Source organism: Protomyctophum bolini (assembly GCF_963924005.1).
Source record: "Protomyctophum bolini genome assembly, chromosome: 6".
NCBI lineage: Eukaryota > Metazoa > Chordata > Actinopteri > Myctophiformes > Myctophidae > Protomyctophum > Protomyctophum bolini.
In genome coordinates, this window is record NC_137867.1 from 15,070,017 (window position 1) to 15,088,507 (window position 18,491).

Consider the following 18,491-nt stretch of genomic DNA (forward strand, 5'->3'; position numbering starts at 1 on the left):
CTATACCGTGGCTTGTTGTACGACCTCACCTCAATATAATTATAAATATGATTTATTTTATTTACGTGCGTCCAGTCCAGGACACGCCCTACGGTACTGGACGCAGTCGGTGTCATTGCGTCACTTCCGGCTCTCCTTCCTTTCTTCGAGCTTCCACCAACAGTGTAACCCGCGTGTTTACACCTCCCAGGTCAGAGCCCAGTCAATAACACTTTATATCGCTTATGTGGCCCGCTATGCTTTGCTTTCCTGCGGTACACGCGCTCTCGCAGCGCCGTGTATGTTCCAGTATTGATAAAAGGTGATGGTTGTAGTACTCGTATAGCCAACCCACCACACTGCAGGGCCTAGCGTTAGCTGTTAGCACCATGCTAATCTGTTCACAGCAACATTTATCTTGTTCTTCAGGGCACGTTTCCTCATTCTGTCTCTTAACGAAGCTGGTCTGTGATCATGTTTGATATATTTCTCACACACGCACTACAGCACGTCTTCAGTAGACAAACATATCCTAGCTGCCTGTCAGCCTAGCCTTGATATCCATACACACCCAGAGAGTCACAGGAGGACCGTTGGAGACAGATCAGATATGGTTAACTGTTGCTCTAGTCCAGTAGGTATAAAACTTTTACATTTCAAGGGATCCCCTTGACGGTATATAATTACCAAATGGACTCTTAACGGGAACATTTTCATACAGACTTGTAAGTGTGAATTTAGAACCCCATAAAGGAACCCAGAGAGTCCCTGGAATCCACTGCTCCAGTCTGTAGCCACCAGATCGACGTGAAACGGGCCTTAGTTGTCACTGGTGCTTTGTGCAGAGCAATGGTGTGCAGCTATTTTAGGGCATGGTTCCATGGGACAGCTGTGCGTTCTTGTGCTTCTTTGCTGACTAAGACTGATAATAAAGAGAGCAAGATTGTCTGATACTGTTTGTCATTAAGATTAGAAACCATAATACTTATTGTATATGCAATAAGTGTCCCAAGAAGACACTTATGTCGCAGAATGAACATATTGCTTACAATTTATTTGAACTCCAATTAGAATTTTGAACCAAAATTGCTGTCACAGAGTGACATAGACCTCTACAATATTGAATTCGCCCCACTTTAAACTGCAGCCATGCCATGGCTATAGAAATAATCATATTGTCCACGTTACCATGGGAGCTGTGTTTTCAGTGATGGCCTCCCTTCCTAGGCGTGGTACAACATGTCCTTATTCTGACTCGACTAGGCTTGTGTCGGTCATATGCTGAATGAGCAGAAAAAGGCACATTGTGTAATTTATTGTAATCACATATTGAGATACATGCATGATTCACAATGACGGGTTGCTGTTTTTCTTCTTCATAGTAAAGTAACAAGTTATGCATGATTGGCACCTTTTGTGGAAAAGTATGTATTTGTAACCAGACCCTGGTTTGAATCCTTGTCGTTCCACTAGTAGTATAACAAGTAGTAACACTTATTTTGGTTTGTTTCTTGTTTGGGTGGCAGATGAAGGAGACGATAATGAACCAGGAGAAGCTTGCCAAACTGCAGGCGCAAGTTCGCATCGGCGGAAAGGTGTGTGATGAAACATGGTCTTTGTCATTAGTTGTCAATGGATTTCACTCATTGTGTTATTAACTGTTAACTAACAATTGTGTTATAAACTGTTAACTAACTGTCGTTTTTCACAGGGGTCCGCCCGCAGAAAGAAGAAGGTGGTGCACAGAACAGCCACAGCAGATGACAAGAAACTGCAGTTCTCACTCAAGAAACTAGGAGTCAATAACATCTCTGGCATCGAGGAGGTACAGTATCTGTCTAGTACAGTATATACTACCACTGACAAAAAAATAATAATCTATTACTGTGTATGTTTCCATCACTTCCATCAATACTCGCATGATGTGAGTGCTACAGGGATGACGTATTTTTGTAGGTCAAGCCAGAAGTTACTCCCATGATGGTTTCCCACTGCAGATTTGCAATGGATTTTTTTAAATTACAAATTTCACTTATTGGTTTTGGGACTACATACTAGGGGGTGCATACTTAGTTTAGACTAGTCATTGGTTAGACAAGGTTGGTGAGGGGTACGTTAAAATGACCGGATTAAGATTGGTGAGGGGTGTGTTAAAACGACCGGATTAAGGTTGGTGAGGTGTGTTAAGGGTTGTGAGAGGGTTAAGGTTAGGTTTAGATGTGCTGCCTCGTGAGAGGTTAGGGTGAGGGTTTGAGATAGGTTGTAGGACTAATTACTGGTCTAACCAATGACTAGTCTAAACAGATTGTGTCAGATAAAGATAAGAGGACATTACATAATATATTGGAGGATAATAATGAAGAATTTGATTGAAAACAATTGTAACAGTGGATCATCCCTACTTGCCACCACCATAGTTTCTTTTTGGTGCTCCATTTTGTTGTCATATTTGACCCCAACTTATTCTCTGTCCCCTTCTCCCATTACCACAGGTGAACATGTTCACAAACCAGGGAACAGTGATCCACTTCAACAACCCCAAAGTACAGGCTTCTCTGGCTGCCAACACATTCACTATTACAGGGCACGCTGAGAATAAGCAGCTCACAGAGATGTTACCAGGAATCCTCAACCAACTAGGAGCCGACAGTCTCACCAGCCTAAGGAGATTAGCAGAGACCCTTCCTAAACCAGGTTAGAGGCACACAATTGTTTTATCTAGAAGACAAATAAAGCATTCAGGTTTTTATTCTGGTTTTACCACCTAGGTTTTTTGGCTTGTTTTACAATATTTTTTTAGATATGTTGTTTTTATGCAAATGCTTTTATTCTGTACTGTAGCACTTTTTGTTTTTGTTTTAAATGCAAAGTGCAATATAAATAAACTGTATTATTATTGGGTGATCCTCACCAATAATAACATTGGATATTACTGTGTTTTCCCCTATAGTTGGAGAGATTAAAGCCCCAATGGTTGCTGCTGAAGACGAGGATGACGATGTTCCAGGTTAGTAAAATAATTGTTAGTTTTGTTTTTTCAGTTGAAAGAAGTAAAAAAAACAATCTCCAAGAAAATTTAAAGTTTTTCTAGGAGTTAATTGTTATATCCCTGCAGCTCCATCAAAATCTGTAGAAATTTAGAATGCGAGTAGAAAGCTAGAGGATATCACACTCAAGCTTCTCCTCTGCTCGTGTTTTCATTTCACCAATGACTGAATTTGACTCACCTGTACATCCCTTGATGTAACCCTGGGGTGAATTCTCCATCTTACTGTCAGCTGTTGGACTTGAAATCTGCCTGGGGAGATTTACTGTCTTTCTATTGCTGTCCTGTAGAAACTTAATCTTGTCTTCTGTTGGACACTCTAGAGTGTTTGTGTGGGAACATTCAACAGGCTGAGTGATGATTACTTGAGTGATCCATCGACTGAACATTGTGATGAACTCAATAATTCTGACAGCCTGTTCTAACCAACAGTCAAATTCACTGGGACACACACAGTGCTGTATACGCGTCTCCCATCTCAAATTCACTGAGGCACACATAAACAAATTATGATCATAATATAAAGGCCCATTTCTTCTCAAGACTGTACATGTAACTCACTTCACCTCGGATCGTTGACAAGGTCAGGTTACCAAGCTGACTGTCTTGACTAACTGACTATGTCCTTTCATCTCACGTTTTGTGTCACGTTTGACCCAGATTATTAACTACAAAACTAGCAACAGGAGATATATCTACCATTATCCACCTGTACATCCCTTGTTGTAACCCTGGGGTGAATTATCCATGTTACTGTCAGCTGTTGGACTTGAAATCTGCCTGGGGAGATTTACTGTAGAAAGGTTCTCTGTTAACGGATGATGTCCAGAGGAATGATTAACTTAAAATACCATGGAAATGGCATTGAAACCCTCCAAGGCACATGGGCATCAACAGTATTTCTCTGTCAGAGCCTTGACAAACGTTTCTCTCCATTACTAGTCATGTCAACAACCACTAAAACAAGTTTAACATGATTGAGACAAGCTCTCATTATTTGCACCATTTAGTGTGCCATCTTCAAATTGTAGGCATTTAATAGGATGACGGTTTTTAAGGATGTACTTAAAATTCTCTGTGAGTTATGGTATGATCTATAAGGGGCAATAGCATTGAGTTTGAGGGTTAGGGTTTCAAAACTGTTGGAAAATAACTTTTGTTTCATAATGTTCTTTCAATGTACCAGAAGCCATAACCCCTCGGTATCACTATGGTTTCAGACATAACATTTACTTTTCTCAGGGTCTGGTGAGTCAGAAACTTACAGTCCAGACTCCATTGTTGATTGGCGAATGTGTTTGCCAATTAATGTAATTATTTGTTATTTTTGGCAACAGTCCTAAGCCAAGTTTAGGTGTACACCTCGCTTACATGAGACATCATTAATTACTCTTACATTTTTCTTCTTCCCCCTTGTCTATCATTGTCGTATTTACTCTTCGACTATCTGTTCATTTTCAGATCTTGTTGAGAACTTTGACGAGGCATCTAAAGACGAAGCAAACTAACAAAGAACATCAGAAACCTTCTCACGGCACTTCTTGACATATGCTTCTCTCAAAAAACTGCTTTTATTTTATAACCGTTTGTCTCCCTTATGGCTATATATGTAGAAGTTCTTCTTGACCATTAGGCCCATACAAATGACATGAGTGAAGTATTACTCATGCCAGCCTTTACTTGCCATTTTGTCTGATTTGCCTTGTTCTGTTGTAGCTTGTACCAATAACATGATTTAATTAATTGGGAAACCATGTCCTTCCTCGCATTGCCTCTCCTGTGTTACAATACCAACAAATCGTGTATTGGTGGAATTATACTTGTAATAAAAATTACATAAAACTTGATAAAAGGCACTAATTTGTATTTTATTTATTATTATTGCTTAAAATGTTAATGGCTTTTGATAGCTAATAATGCCACACAGGGTGAGGATGGTGTTGATCTAAATAAATGGCTCATATAACACAAGTATGCCATTTTCGAATCCCGGCCTTACCACAGTTAAGGTGAAACGATGTGCTCATGAGCCACCACCACTGCCTACAGTGCCTAGCAGCCACCTAATCCCATGCCTGTGTTACCCAATTAATTGGGAGTGGTGATGTGTTTGACTGACTATAGCTTTAATATGCAGTTCAATGGGACCATAGTACAAGGACTTAATGATTTTCTCTGGCATCCTCCATATTAACTGCCTATGGTGGTACAGGCAGCCTTTGCTACATTTTCCAGGTAGGTTCACACCGAAGTCATTACATTACAAACTACTGGATTTTAGTGTAGCCCCATAGAGCTTACAAATGCCACTTGTGGAAGTTATGTTGTACGAGCTCTGTTCATTTCTCATAACATAATTATATAATCATATATTTTATTTGTAGCAGACTTTTACTTTTAGAAATCTCAAAGTGCTTCAGGGTTTAAAAACCGGCATAATGGCAAAGCAATGGAAAATAGATTTGTAATACAGTGAGTCCTTATAAACGTGTGCCATTATAGAATACTCCAGAAGGGAAGAAAGCTGGAAAGTAATTTAATTTCAAACTCTTCCAATGTCCACCAACCTCAGTGAATGTGATAAAATCCCATTGTAATTGTGATATTTTGCACAAAGTGTAAAGTGTTTATTTATTAAACAATAATTGGCCAAATGAACATGGTCATAGTCATGCTTAATATTTAATAATTTCGTCCACAATTTTGGAATATTTTGGTCACAGAAATGTTTGTCCTCTACAGCAGTGGTTCCCAAAGTGGGGTCCGGGGACCCCCAGGGGTACCTGAGGGAGTTCCAGGGGGGACCCATCTATTTTGTTCATGTTCATAAAGTGTTTAAAGCAGTGGTTCACAAACTTTTTCATGTCAAGGACCCCCAAATTGACACTACTTAGCCTGTGGACCCCCATTTGAAAAGATATGCCAGGGACCCCCATAAGAGAAGACGTCTACATTTAGACGTCCACATTTAGACGTCCACATTTAAACGTATACATTTAGACGTATACATTTAGACAGTGTCCCCCCGAGTGCCTCCCCAGTGTGCCCCCCAGAGTGCCTTCCCAGTGCCTCCCCAGTGCCTCCTCAGTGCCTGCCCAGTGTCCCCCAGTGTCCCCCCAGTGTCTCAGATAGCAATACAAGAGCAACAATACAAATTAATCTTAATGTATTAATCTTATTAATTAATTAATCAAATTAATTAATTAATCAAAATTGCGGCCTGTGCCCAGCACCATGCCAAAGCTTTTTCCTGCAGGAAACACTGCTTGTGGTTGTAAATATATTGTTATCCGTGTTGCGAGGATGAGGGGGTACCTGGAAAAATATCTACCCCAAAAGGGGTACCTGGTCCAAAAAAGTTTGGGAACACCTGCTCTACAGTTTACCCAGCTATTAGAGCAATGCTAGTACTAATACTAATATAGTACCTATGGGAGCAGTTAGGGGTTATGTGTCTTGTTCAGTGACACTTGTTTCATGTTTTTTTTTTTACAAAGACATGCACTTATTTTGGTGAGGGTGATTGGGAAATTGAGGAAACTATTGAAGGTAGCCTAGAACATTGAGGAACTGAAACTGTAAATATATTTCTCTCACGTCTTGGCAAAAGGGAAATTCCTCTTGACAACATTTTAAAATTCCCCTTACCTATATTCCCCTCCTGATATGTAGTCTGTAGGCCTATACATTAAACAAGTGTTGGTGGCCAGAAAAGAGTAGATTATGTGAGGATAGATAGTTGTTAGTCTGTTCAAAAACGACATGTTCTGTTATATATTACACAGAATACACAAGATAGCAGGTTATGTTTCCAATTCACTCCTTTTTCTTTTTGAGTGGTGCAACCACTCCTACAATCAGCAATGTCCATGTACCTACCTGTGTGTGTGTGTACCTGTGCACATGAGCCTGAGTATGTTACTGATTTATACCAGTAGGGGGCGGCAGAAACAGAGGGAGGGGTAGTGCTGTGTAATGAGAGAGAGAGAGAGAGAGAGAGAGGGGGGGGGGGGGGGGAATTGCACCACTCAGTTCACACGTGTGTGATTTTTTGAGTGGTGCAACCACTCCTACAATCAGCAATGTCCATGTACCTACCTGTGTGTGTGTGTACCTGTGCACATGAGCCTGAGTATGTTACTGATTTATACCAGTAGGGGGCGGCAGAAACAGAGGGAGGGGTAGTGCTGTGTAATGAGAGAGAGAGAGAGAGAGAGAGAGGGGGGGGGGGGGGGAATTGCACCACTCAGTTCACACGTGTGTGATTTTTTTTACAGAGTAGAACCCTATAGCAAGCTTGAGATCATTGGAGAAAAGTCCTTGCTTTACCACTGTGTTGTATTTGTGTTGTATTTATTTGTTATATGTGAAAAAAGGAAAATGGAATGCACACACGCAAATGTCAAAGCAAATTCCTATGTGTTTTACACAATGGCAAATATAGGAATCTGAATCTTTACACAGGTTTGTGTGACTGACATGAGTGATACTCACAGCATTTGTCTGGAATATTGTCATACTGTAAGTGGCTTTGGAGTATTTGAGCCTGTTAAGATCAAGCACACTTGCCTAGACATCCATTAAGCAATCGCCTAGAACCCGTTATTGAGAATACTGATGGATGTATTGTATCTCTGCCCATATTGCTCTGACTGGCCAGGTCGTTTTTGCAACTGATGTAAAGTCATTATTAAGACTGTCTGCCAGAATCTTCTTATTTAACATAACCTAGTTTCCAATATCTAAACTGAGGTTACTGATTTTTGTGTATGTTAGTCTGTAGCCAAGCTGCTTGAGGGACTTTGCTTATTTGAGTAATTCCTGCATTTAGCAATATTTTCAAACAGGCTGTATTATTACTGCTCACTTCATTCCTTACTTTTTAATAATCTGCTCTAACTCATCTGTTTCCCTTGTAATTAGAACGTGGACCTGGCGCTGATTTCCAATGTTTACAGACATTCAGAATAACGAAAAACAGGCCTGTGTTCTGATGTTTCATTTTAGGTTTAAAAATAAAACGTGATATTTTCTTGTTTTCTCAATATTATTTTGAAGAGAAAAACAAATTATACGTTAGTACCCTGACCCTGTTCCCCTCACTGTATATGTTTTCTTCCCCTTTTTTTACCTCCTCTATGATGATTTCCTGTTTTTGGCTATATAGAAGTGTATATTTGTACGTCTCTAAATGTTATGATGAATTGAACATGGTAGACCTATTGTAAACAAGTGTAATGCTTTGTTTATGGTGTCGTCCACAGTTAACTGTTTTGTATTGAGTTGTGCTTGAAATGTACTGTAATAAATACTTCAATCAATCAATCAATCAGTTAGGCCTGTATTGCCCCCTAGTGGCGACAAAAAAGAAAAAACTTCTGGGAATTCAGATATTATCGTAGGCTGAACTTTTTTTCCTAGACTCCCTCCATTTACTTATTACTGTCAATTGGTTAAATGCTTTGGGCATAATAGTAAAAGGGGGTAAGGGACGTGTAGAGGATAAGGCTGCAAATGCTTTGATTAATTTGATTTAATCATTTCAACATCTCTAGTCTAGAAGACATGCAGTTTCCTCCGAGGTGGAAAGTCTGGTGAGAACCTTGATCTTTTTTTTGTTGTCTTGTTTTTCTTTTCTGTTTATCTGGTGTTACTTGGTGCTGATTAATTCTCTGAATTCTCTGTACCATATTTCTTGTCAATAAAATAAAGAAAAATAATAAGTACTTTGGTGGCTAGCGCGCATGCGTAAACAGCATACCCAACCACAGCGGTACGCAAGTAGAGATCGAGTTAGCCATCAAAATAAAAGTATATTATGAAATAATAGTGATAAAAAAATACATTTGCATTGTATAAATGTAATTAGTTCACGAAATACAAAGACCTGTGTACCCCCTACTCTATGCTGGGGCCTGGGGACCGTCCCCCTCTGCTGGGGACCTATCCATAGGGTTTTATTTTGAAATACACAACCGGAAATCTCACTTATTATTACTCACTTAAAACTGGTCCTTCCATATCAATGTATGTACAGAACCTTGCGGCTGCAAATGTATTCAACATGGCTAACATGACTGAAACATCGTGGATTATTTGTCTGTGGAGTATTCTCATGCATTTTAGTTACATATCAGGTGAGAAAGGCACGGGTGCATGGCTGCGTTTCAGCCAACGTCTGCATGTTATGGCTAGTAGCCTAAACATTAGCATACACAGTAGGTGATCTGTAACATAGGCTACAATGCTACATACGTACTGAGCTATTTTGAATGACTGGCCGATTGTTTATATAATAACGTAAACTTCACTTACCTTCTCGACTCGTCGAGTCGTAATCATTCATTATGCAGTTTATGCATAAAGTGAACATCAATTTATTTTGACGTGTCTCCAATTTTTTGACTGTTCCAGGTCTTGGGGTCAATGAATTGCTCTACTTCCGAGTTCTCAGTCCTGAGGACATAGGTTACATCTTCAGTGCAGCTCCTGCAAAAGACTTTGGTGGAGATTTTGTAAGTAATATTACTCTGTACTTAATTGTTGTTGGGATTTATTATTCACCAAAGAAAGTGTCTGACCTCTTCCCCCTCATACCCCACTAATGCTCGATTTTTTTCTCCTATCTCTCCCTCACATTTCTCGGTGGTGGTCTTGGGTCGTTTCTGTTTGTGTTTTGGTCTTCATTACCTCCTACATCCTCTCCGGCACTTCTCTGTTTTCTCATCTGGGACCCAGACTTGTTCTTATGATGAGATTTTACTTGTGCCAGCAGAGCCAGCAGATGGCTGCTCAGAAATGAGGAACAGAGAATTAATTCAGGGACAAGTAATCCTACTGGAACGAGGGTAATTATGTGTGCAATGCATGTGCTATATTTGTAGCAAATTAGTAAAGTAAATTATATCCAGGAACAATTCATGTCTATACATTTGATTTTACATAAGCTAATTCCATATTGAAACACCTGTGTGAAGTGAAGGGCGCTCTAATCAATTATTGACCTTATACCAAACATACCTTAGTCACTAGCCCCTCTCGGAACCCCCTCGGTCAGCCCAATCTATCGTGCCGAACCGGGCTGACCCATGGGGTCCCTGTGCGTTATGATGTGTTTTTGTATGTAAATGATAGAACGCAGACATAAATATCGTCGGAAACGTCGTCTCTGCGCCGTTTGAGTGCTTCTGTTCGTTTGAGTGATTCTGATTCTAAGAGCTATAAGTTACAACGGATACCGCTGCGAATTCTCCTGTGCCGCGGAAGCCGTTAAGTATTTTTGTTTGACCGATTTGGTCGCTTTGATTCTTCTCTTCCTTCCTTGTTTATTTACCGTTTATTGTACCGCCTCCCGCTGCGGGGTTGGCTTGTGCGTGGCTACGTTCCTGCCTCTGATCTGCTCTGTCATAGCTATAGCCACTAGCTAGCCAGATAGGCGGTACAATGAGGTGTCAATAAACAAGGAAGGAAAAGAAGAATCAAAGCGACCAAATCGGTCAAACAAAGATACTTACTTAACTTAACGGCTTCCGCGGCACAGGAGAATTCGCAGCGGTATCCGTTGTAACTTATAGCTCTTAGAATCAGAATCACTCAAACGAACAGAAGCACTCAAACGGCGCAGAAACGACGTTTCCGAAGGTATTTATGTTTGCGTACCCGGTAGCAGGGTAACGGTGGAATAGGACCCCATGGTACTGGGTCTCAAAAATGTCAGAAACTTCAGTACCATTGGGTTCTGACTTGTGGGGCTACTTATTCACCAAGAATGGTGGTACCTTATTGGCTAAGGGTTTCCACCGACATACGCATACCGCCAGCCGATTTGCTCAGATACATATGAGATATGACGTAAATTTAAATTGCATCTAATGTTTGTGTTATGACAGAATCTACACTGTAGCTGTTTTAGGAGGGGCTAATACATGTTTATGCCCAAGAAAATGCATTTGCAGATACCTAAAGTCATGCCAGATTGCATAGCTCTGTCTCTGCACTAAAACAAAAGCTGAATATTTAATTAAATGCAGTATGATAAGCATGTGGTCACATCCAAAACTATACCGGTAGTTAAGCTGAAAGTTTGTACTTTCTGTTGATGCCTAAACAATTGCATGTTAGGGATAAGAAAATTGCCTCACAAAATTAAGTTTTCTTTCCAATAGAGCAACTAACCAGAACAATAGAGAGATATTTCTATCATGGTTTTAGGTAGATTTTTATGTCATTCTCATCCTAGCTCTACCCAAAAGTTTGGTACTGGTGAAAAGGGCATTTGATCAACACTTATGATGATTGTCATCATTATCAATGTCAACGAGGAGGAACTCTCCTGATGAAAGAAAATGCTGTCAATGTGTCAATGTGTATCACCATGAAGATGTTTTCTACATACTTCTTTCCTGTCATTCTCACACATGTTGAATATATATTTTTTAAATGTTTTCTTCTATCTGCATGAACTGCAGGGGCTGTTCTTTTGTCCATAAGGCTCGACTAGTGGAGGAGGCAGGGGGCAAAGCAGTGTTGATTGCTGATGATGCAGTTGATAACGACAGCCAGTATTTGGACATGGTTACTGATGGGAGCACAGCTAGACCCAGCATACCTGCACTGTTCCTACTGGGAAGAGACGGGTAATAAGAGAGATACCCAGCCACTCTCACACACCCTGACATAGACGAACACTACCCTGATTTATACTTGGTGGTATGATAGTGTCTGGTGCCACAGTGATTGGCTATTTTGAAAAGTGATGTGTTACTGGTTTCATACGTATAATAATATCATAACACCAATCACATTTGGTGATGTTCATGTCGATTTTCATATGCATTTGTTCCAGGCTGATGATCAGACGGTCTCTCCAGAGACAAGCACTACCATGGGCTGTTATCTCCATTCCTGTCAACGTTTCTTCTTTGGCCTCTTTCCCCCTCAAGCAACCTCCGTGGACTCTGTGGTAGAGTCAACACGCACACCAGAACTCACATGAACCAACAGCCCACATACCCTGTAAACACGCAGCCTCACACTGAATCCCATTGGTGGTATGGAAATACATGCCTGCTCTCTAAAACTGGTGCACAGCTAAAGCCTCAGTGTTAGTTTATGTTTAGGGTCCATTTTTACACTCAGTTGTGCAAACAAACATGCACACACAGATTGGGTCACCTCGGTTATAAGCAGTGCCCTTTGACAATCCTATTCCAACAGACTTCTTATCAGAGCCTTTACCTTTATCACCATCTGTGGTGGTTCTAGAAACTCTTGTCATCGCAGGACGACCTTGGCTGAGAAATAACCGTTTCTCAATTTCAGCTGTCTGGATGAAGTCGACGTTTTTTCATTTAGTAATGGTTGTGGACCTCATATTGTTTGCTTTAATAGAACTATCTCCATGTTCTATTCATGTGCAGGGATCCTTGCACATGTTCACCATTGAGTGAGGAAGTATATACGGAAAACAGACATTACACAATGATGTGTATTGTTCCCAAACAAATATGGCAATGTTCTGTGCAATGTACAATTGTCTAAATTAAATTCAGCTAAACTGAACCCACCATCAATCTGTCAAATATTCATGCACAAAACTGTGTGCTTTGTTCTGTCTTAGCTAAATGCTGTCTTCATTTGTAATTCTCACATAAAACATGTCCATGGAGAAGTTTGAAGACCACATATTTAATAAACAAATTTATATGTTATATATGTTCTAGATTGTATGGTTTCTCCTGACAGAAACAATCTTTGCCTGTTGGCCCTGTGCCTGGTGGCTCTATTAGCTGTATCCCATGGCAGGTGCTAAGGCTATAAGTACTTCCCTGCACCAGTGTTTACTTTTCATGACCAGCAGTTAGCTATACTGAAATTGAAGCGAAGACCTTTACTATAGTGGAAAAAGATGACTCTGTAGTACTCTTATAAAGTTTCATATTATGCACAGTTGCACACACTCAGTGGTGTCATGGTGTTTTTTTTTTTACTGGTACCACAGCGTTTTAATGACGCCACGTGCGCACGCGCCACTGGGTACTTTGTGCGTCTTGGAAAGTCTGGTGGTGACGCGAGCTTGATTTGGTGCGTCTTCTCTTGAAACTATAGGGGACGCATTCTAGCGTGCACGCACATGCACCGTTCCGTCCTGGTACCACGGCGTAGTACTGCGTTCTACGAGCATGACACCACTGCACAGTGCACACACTACTGTATGAGCTTGTAGTTCAACTATTTTCATGATTTGAGACATGACTGGTTGAATGTGGTTGAAACCCTGGAGGACCGTATACAGTTAGGTGTCTCTTCCTCCTATGTCTTATATTCACTAGTGAGCCATCAGAGCTTCTGTCACAGATTTTTGGGTCTCAGACTCTGAGGACCCAATAGGCTGCTAAGCTTCTAAATCCATAATATAAAAACGTGCAAAGTTCTACTGTCTACATTGATTATTTAAGCAGGCCCAGATGTGGGTTTATTTAAGGTCACATTTGACAGAAAATGTAAAAGCCAAGACTGACCTAATAATGCTTACCAAATTGATTACAATTTTATTTAGGATTTAGATTGCCATCATCCCATTTCATGTCAGTAATCCTAGTCTCAAACCAGAGGGAGGAATCTGCTATCCTAAACATTGGGGTGCTGTCAATATGGGAACTAATATTTAAATAAAGAACGTATACAATTTTGGTCTTGAGAGATAGGATGCAGTTGACAGTATTTGTGTTTACAGCACTTTTACACCTACGGTTGTAGTTCTCTGAAAATGCCACTGGAGAGCCTGATGGAAGTTGAAGTCACAACAAGGACAATTGCTGAGCTTTCAATGTCCGTTGTGGCCAAATGATAGACCTAAAAATAACAAGTTACTATAATTAACCTTTTTGTCTGGTGTTAGAACTTTCCTGAAACAATAAATACTATGATTTTCATCTGATTGTCTCAATAGCTTATGTTTTCCTCCACACTGTAGTGTATAGGCATTTGAAACACTTTCATAGAATTTGGAGTTGTTTAGTCAAGTCAAGCTGCTTCTAAAATAACCGTGATATAAGAAATCCACAGTATAGGTCTATAAATATAAGAGTGTGCTGTGTTTATCCAGCAGATGGAACCAATTCGCTTATACCGTTCACACACACTATGCACACAGTCATTCAAACTCATGAAAATGTGTTCAATCTTTTAATATATCTTTTTTTAACTTAAATCTTAACTCAACAAAATGGAACAAAATATTTTTCAGATTGCACCCAAATACATTTTGGATGTCCTTGAAATTAGTATAAGTGGGCTCTAGACCGGATGGCACTGGTTACAGTTTTGTAATGTATAGAGAAGGACGTCCCATGGTTTACAAGTTTTCAGATACATGCAGATCACAAATGCAGACACTGGTGAGATGGGATTTAGTGAAAGATATTTATTTTAGAGCATAATATGAACAAATAGTTTGCTGGTCAACTTCACAAACAAGATTTTGTAAGGAAAACCTTTCTAATTTAAGTGTAATATAGTGACATTGTAAGATAGTGTATATTAGCCAGAATGTGTGCACATAACTGACTGCTTACAATCTATTAAACAGCTGAAAGGTTTATAAAGCTCATGATAACTTCTTACTGTACCTGATTACATCTGGAAATTTTTACTTTCAGTGGTATTCCTGCAGTCAGTGTTGGAAAGTAGCTAAAGTAAATTATTACTTAAAGCCCAAACCACACCGGTATAGGGACTCCCTGGGACAAAACTGTTTTAAGGTCAACCACACCATTACAACTCATTGCGACTCAATAAGTTGCATTGGTGTGGTTATAACATTCAGATATGTCTTCCCTGTGTACTTTTTGGTTTCTTCCTGAAAGCTGATAGCCTTTGAGTCAAAAGTCCCAATTAAAATACCATCACGTTATAGTGACATCACAATATCATCCCCTCCCCTAACCCCTCCCCTTTATCATACAACAACAACTGTGGGTGCGGCTTCAGTTCACCTGAAAACTGGGCATACTTAATGAACTGGTGGGTGTGGCCACATAAAAACATAATTTTAACACTTTCTGTACACTTTTTTTTTTTTAACTTTATCCTAGTATACGGTAATCATAGTAGGCTACCTGATGGTCATGTTTTTTTGTGGGGGGGGGATCACGTCTTTCCATCTTTAAAGCATAAGATTTTCCCAGTAACTAACTATATACTAAACATTTTTAGTAATAATATTACTACTAATATGTTCCTAAAGTAACTTGTTACTATTTTCACGAGTCTTTGTGGGCTTAATGAGTGTTTAATAATGGTAGACTGAGTTGGGATTGAGTTGCTTTGCAAGCTGCTGATCCGGTCTAGATCTCTAGAGCGGATATGGAAACGATGCGCACTGTACGTGTGAATTATTGGGTGCGGAAGGGCGGGCCTTAAACCGTCCGGAACAAACTAGGTAGTGTGACCCTTTTGGGGACTAAAGGTGCAATTACTGGTGGCAAGGATAAAAAGTAAACTAAAGTAATAGTTACTTTTGGCATGGAGTAATATGTAAAGTAATAGGTAATAAATTACTGTTTTTGAATAACTTTCCAACACTGTAGTAAGTATATGATTATTGCCTGGCTGTTACATGCAACTATGAGTTGTTGCTATATATAGTTCCAAAACAAATGTTATAGGCCTACTAAATCATGCCTTCAGAGAAGAATAAAATAAAATGTATACAAAGGTCAAGGCTGTAGTCGTATAAGACAAATATCTATCTCTTTTACAGTTGACAGTGTGAAAATTAGGTGACAGAGTGTTATTTAATGACCGAATAGGCCTGTATCCTAAATCAATAAATGCATCATTATTAGAAGATTTTTTTTCTATTTTAAAAATGTATTTTCAATTCCATTTGGTTTCAGTTAATTTCCAGGTAGTTTCAGTGTATAGTTTTTATTATTTAGTTTGTGTAATAGGTTACAAACGCAGCTCATTATACCAAAATTACGTCACAGTGCTCTGCTGACATAATCTTATTTTAAGTTGTCAGACAAAACTAAGACATTTTATGTAGCCTATAATTATTTGTTTTTATTATTTTTTATTTCAGTTAGGCTACTTTGTACACTATATGATTTCAATTTCCCTGCTTCTTTAAAAAACCTAAAAATGTATTATTTTTCTGCACCTATACGTTTTAGCTTTATATTTCGTTTTAGAATTAGGCTAATAAACTTGGTCTTCTATTTTTCGTTTTGGAAAATCAATCTATTTAAAATAAATACTTATTCCATGGCATATGTCTGTCTTTATTTCACACGCACGTTAATAATTCAGAAATCGCCTTGGACACGCCTACTCTAAAATAATAAAGGGTCACAAAAAAGAGATGCATATGCATATCGGCCTAAAAGGCATGCAGCAAACTTTCATTGGAGAGAAGGAAAGATATATTACCTATACCATTATAACAATAAAAGCATATATAATAACACACACAGCGGGCCTAAATACAATCCTCTGTGTTATTAATGTTAAGATATTTGGGAGTGTAGGCCTACATATATAGCCAGGGTCCATTTGGTTTAACAATTAAACAGTCAGGATTTTTAGAGACAGCCTTGTTGGAGTTAACCACTTGAACTGCAGTGCAGCATCCTATCATGGGCTGGGCGGAATATTCTTTGACAAAACCACATTGCTGCACCATATAATGTTTCGTTATCAATCAATATCAAAAGATAATGGTGAATCATGAATGCGTGCGTGCAGCTGCATTGCTTTATAGTAACTAGCATCATATTTCTAGCAAGTGAACGAAATTAGTAATAATGACCACAACGTGTGTGGACCCATGGTTATATGTGAAGCGATTAGCTACTATAGAATGGATGGTTAAACCGCAAAATATCGGTAAAAATGTGCAATTAAAAGGATAATCGTATTGAGTATAGGCTATTTTCCATCCGAATTAAGTCAGGATAAAACCGTTTTAACGCAGCAGTGTGCAGGGACCTTAAGGTCACATTCTCACCAGAGAGCTTTGCTGCGATTTAAACGAATCCTGCTGCGCATTTTCAGAAAGTGCGCTTCGTTTGGCAGGTGTGAAGGCTCATTCGAATCCTAATGCGCAGCAAAGAACCGCATTTTACTCCGCCCAAAAACGGGGGTTTCGCTTCGCTTCCAATCGCACTTGACTACGATTCGGTGCAGGTGTGAATGCAATCCGCAGTAAATAAAGGAAATTAAGCAAACAATGTGGCGGGTGAGGAGCTGAACACAGTTGGAGACGGGGAAGGCATATTTTACGCAGCGCAAAGATGTCCCGTTACTGTGGATAGACGTGGTCGAATGAGGAGACTGTCTGAAGCCCTGATCGAAATGAGGACGTGTACATTAATCAATTGCTTAAGAAAACACATAAAAACACTGCAGTGTAGCCTATTATAGCCTACAGAATATGCTGTCTGTCTGTCTGTGCGTGCCGTAAACATGCAGTGCTGTCACTGTGTGGGGACTGGGGAGTTATATCAGTGCGCTCATGCAGCGCTGTGCCTCCATGCCCAAAAGTGTGTGGGTGCTTGCGTAGAGAGAGAGAGAGAGAGAAAGAGAGAGAGAGGGGGGGTCCCCCAGACGGCACGACACATGCACTATGAGTGTAATTTTATTACCATTGATTTCACTGTGTAGGCTAGTTTATGAATGGAACACATTGATAAAGGTCCCCCCCCTGCTGCTTTTCCATGACAGTGTGAAGGCAAACCGCAGCCAATTAAATATGCAAGAATCCCAAAATCCCCGCCCATACGCATTCGAGTCTACCGAAGTATTAGGTGAGAATGTGACCTAAGTTCCATTTCAGGAAGGATATACCTCCCGAACGAACGTCAATCAGACCACTGAGTAATTGAGTAAAACACATTCCAGCTTGGAATTGTTCAACATAAAAATTAGCCTATTAATTCGAAGACGGAGAGCTTTAAAAAATAAGGTCAGCCTAATTTAATATTAATATTAATATTTTTATGTAAAGTTATAGGGGTGCTTGCGTTGTGTGCATGCATGCATATTTCAATTCCATTGTATTAATAACATAAATGGGTTTTTTTCTTCCTGTAGGCCTTTTTTTCCCCATTTTCAAATATCGTGTGACAGCCGACAGCAATGTAAGGGTGGATTGCAGTTGGCAGTTGCAGCGCCTTGGAGGTTGAGGCCCGAATATGTGAATAATATAAGGTAAAGGTATAACCTTATTTGTTGTTACATAATTACAACAAATTGAAAAATATTTGGTGCCCGTTGTCTCTCTCTCGTGCGCGCGCACAGCCGCACGCACGCGAAAAGCTAACGTGCGTAAAACAAACGGATAAACGCATTCAACCGCAGTGCCATGCAGCTATAAATGCAATTTGTAAAATATTAAATATCAGATAATCCTTGTGTCAAAACTGACAGTGACAGTCAGTGACACACCTCCTGACCTGAGATG

General features: G+C 39.7%; 2 protein-coding genes across 3 annotated transcripts; both read left to right on the forward strand.

The window, feature by feature from the left end:
* Positions 1 to 133: 133 nt before the first annotated feature.
* On the forward strand, positions 134 to 4,877 carry LOC308317268 (transcription factor BTF3). Its single transcript, XM_080766138.1, has 6 exons — positions 134 to 190; positions 1,506 to 1,574; positions 1,691 to 1,804; positions 2,472 to 2,673; positions 2,930 to 2,986; positions 4,487 to 4,877. The coding sequence occupies exons 2-6, from the start codon at positions 1,506 to 1,508 to the stop codon at positions 4,531 to 4,533; spliced, it is 489 nt and encodes a 162-aa protein (XP_080622264.1). The 5' UTR covers positions 134 to 190; the 3' UTR covers positions 4,534 to 4,877.
* Positions 4,878 to 9,039: 4,162 nt separating this feature from the next.
* Positions 9,040 to 13,432, forward strand: LOC308317392 (protease-associated domain-containing protein 1-like). Of its 2 annotated transcripts, XR_013964251.1 has the most exons (6): positions 9,040 to 9,162; positions 9,440 to 9,540; positions 9,764 to 9,873; positions 11,494 to 11,661; positions 11,871 to 13,289; positions 13,361 to 13,432. XR_013964251.1 is itself a non-coding variant. In XM_080766361.1 (5 exons), the coding sequence occupies exons 1-5, from the start codon at positions 9,051 to 9,053 to the stop codon at positions 11,989 to 11,991; spliced, it is 612 nt and encodes a 203-aa protein (XP_080622487.1). In that variant the 5' UTR covers positions 9,040 to 9,050; the 3' UTR covers positions 11,992 to 13,432. The 2 variants fall into 2 exon arrangements, 1 of the variants encoding a protein (XP_080622487.1); XM_080766361.1 differs by having other exon boundaries at positions 11,871 to 13,432.
* Positions 13,433 to 18,491: the final 5,059 nt, after the last annotated feature.

Bases quoted from the DNA above. Each gene is read 5' to 3' on its own strand.
- LOC308317268 (XM_080766138.1), top strand. From the start codon at position 1,506: ATGAAGGAGACGATAATGAACCAGGAGAAGCTTGCCAAACTGCAGGCG. The intron at 1,575-1,690 runs GTGTGTGATGAA...CGTTTTTCACAG, and splicing joins AAGTTCGCATCGGCGGAAAG to GGGTCCGCCCGCAGAAAGAA. The intron at 2,674-2,929 runs GTTAGAGGCACA...TTTCCCCTATAG, and splicing joins AGAGACCCTTCCTAAACCAG to TTGGAGAGATTAAAGCCCCA.
- LOC308317392 (XM_080766361.1), top strand. From the start codon at position 9,051: ATGTATGTACAGAACCTTGCGGCTGCAAATGTATTCAACATGGCTAAC. The intron at 9,163-9,439 runs GTGAGAAAGGCA...TGACTGTTCCAG, and splicing joins GCATTTTAGTTACATATCAG to GTCTTGGGGTCAATGAATTG. The intron at 9,541-9,763 runs GTAAGTAATATT...TCTGGGACCCAG, and splicing joins AAGACTTTGGTGGAGATTTT to ACTTGTTCTTATGATGAGAT.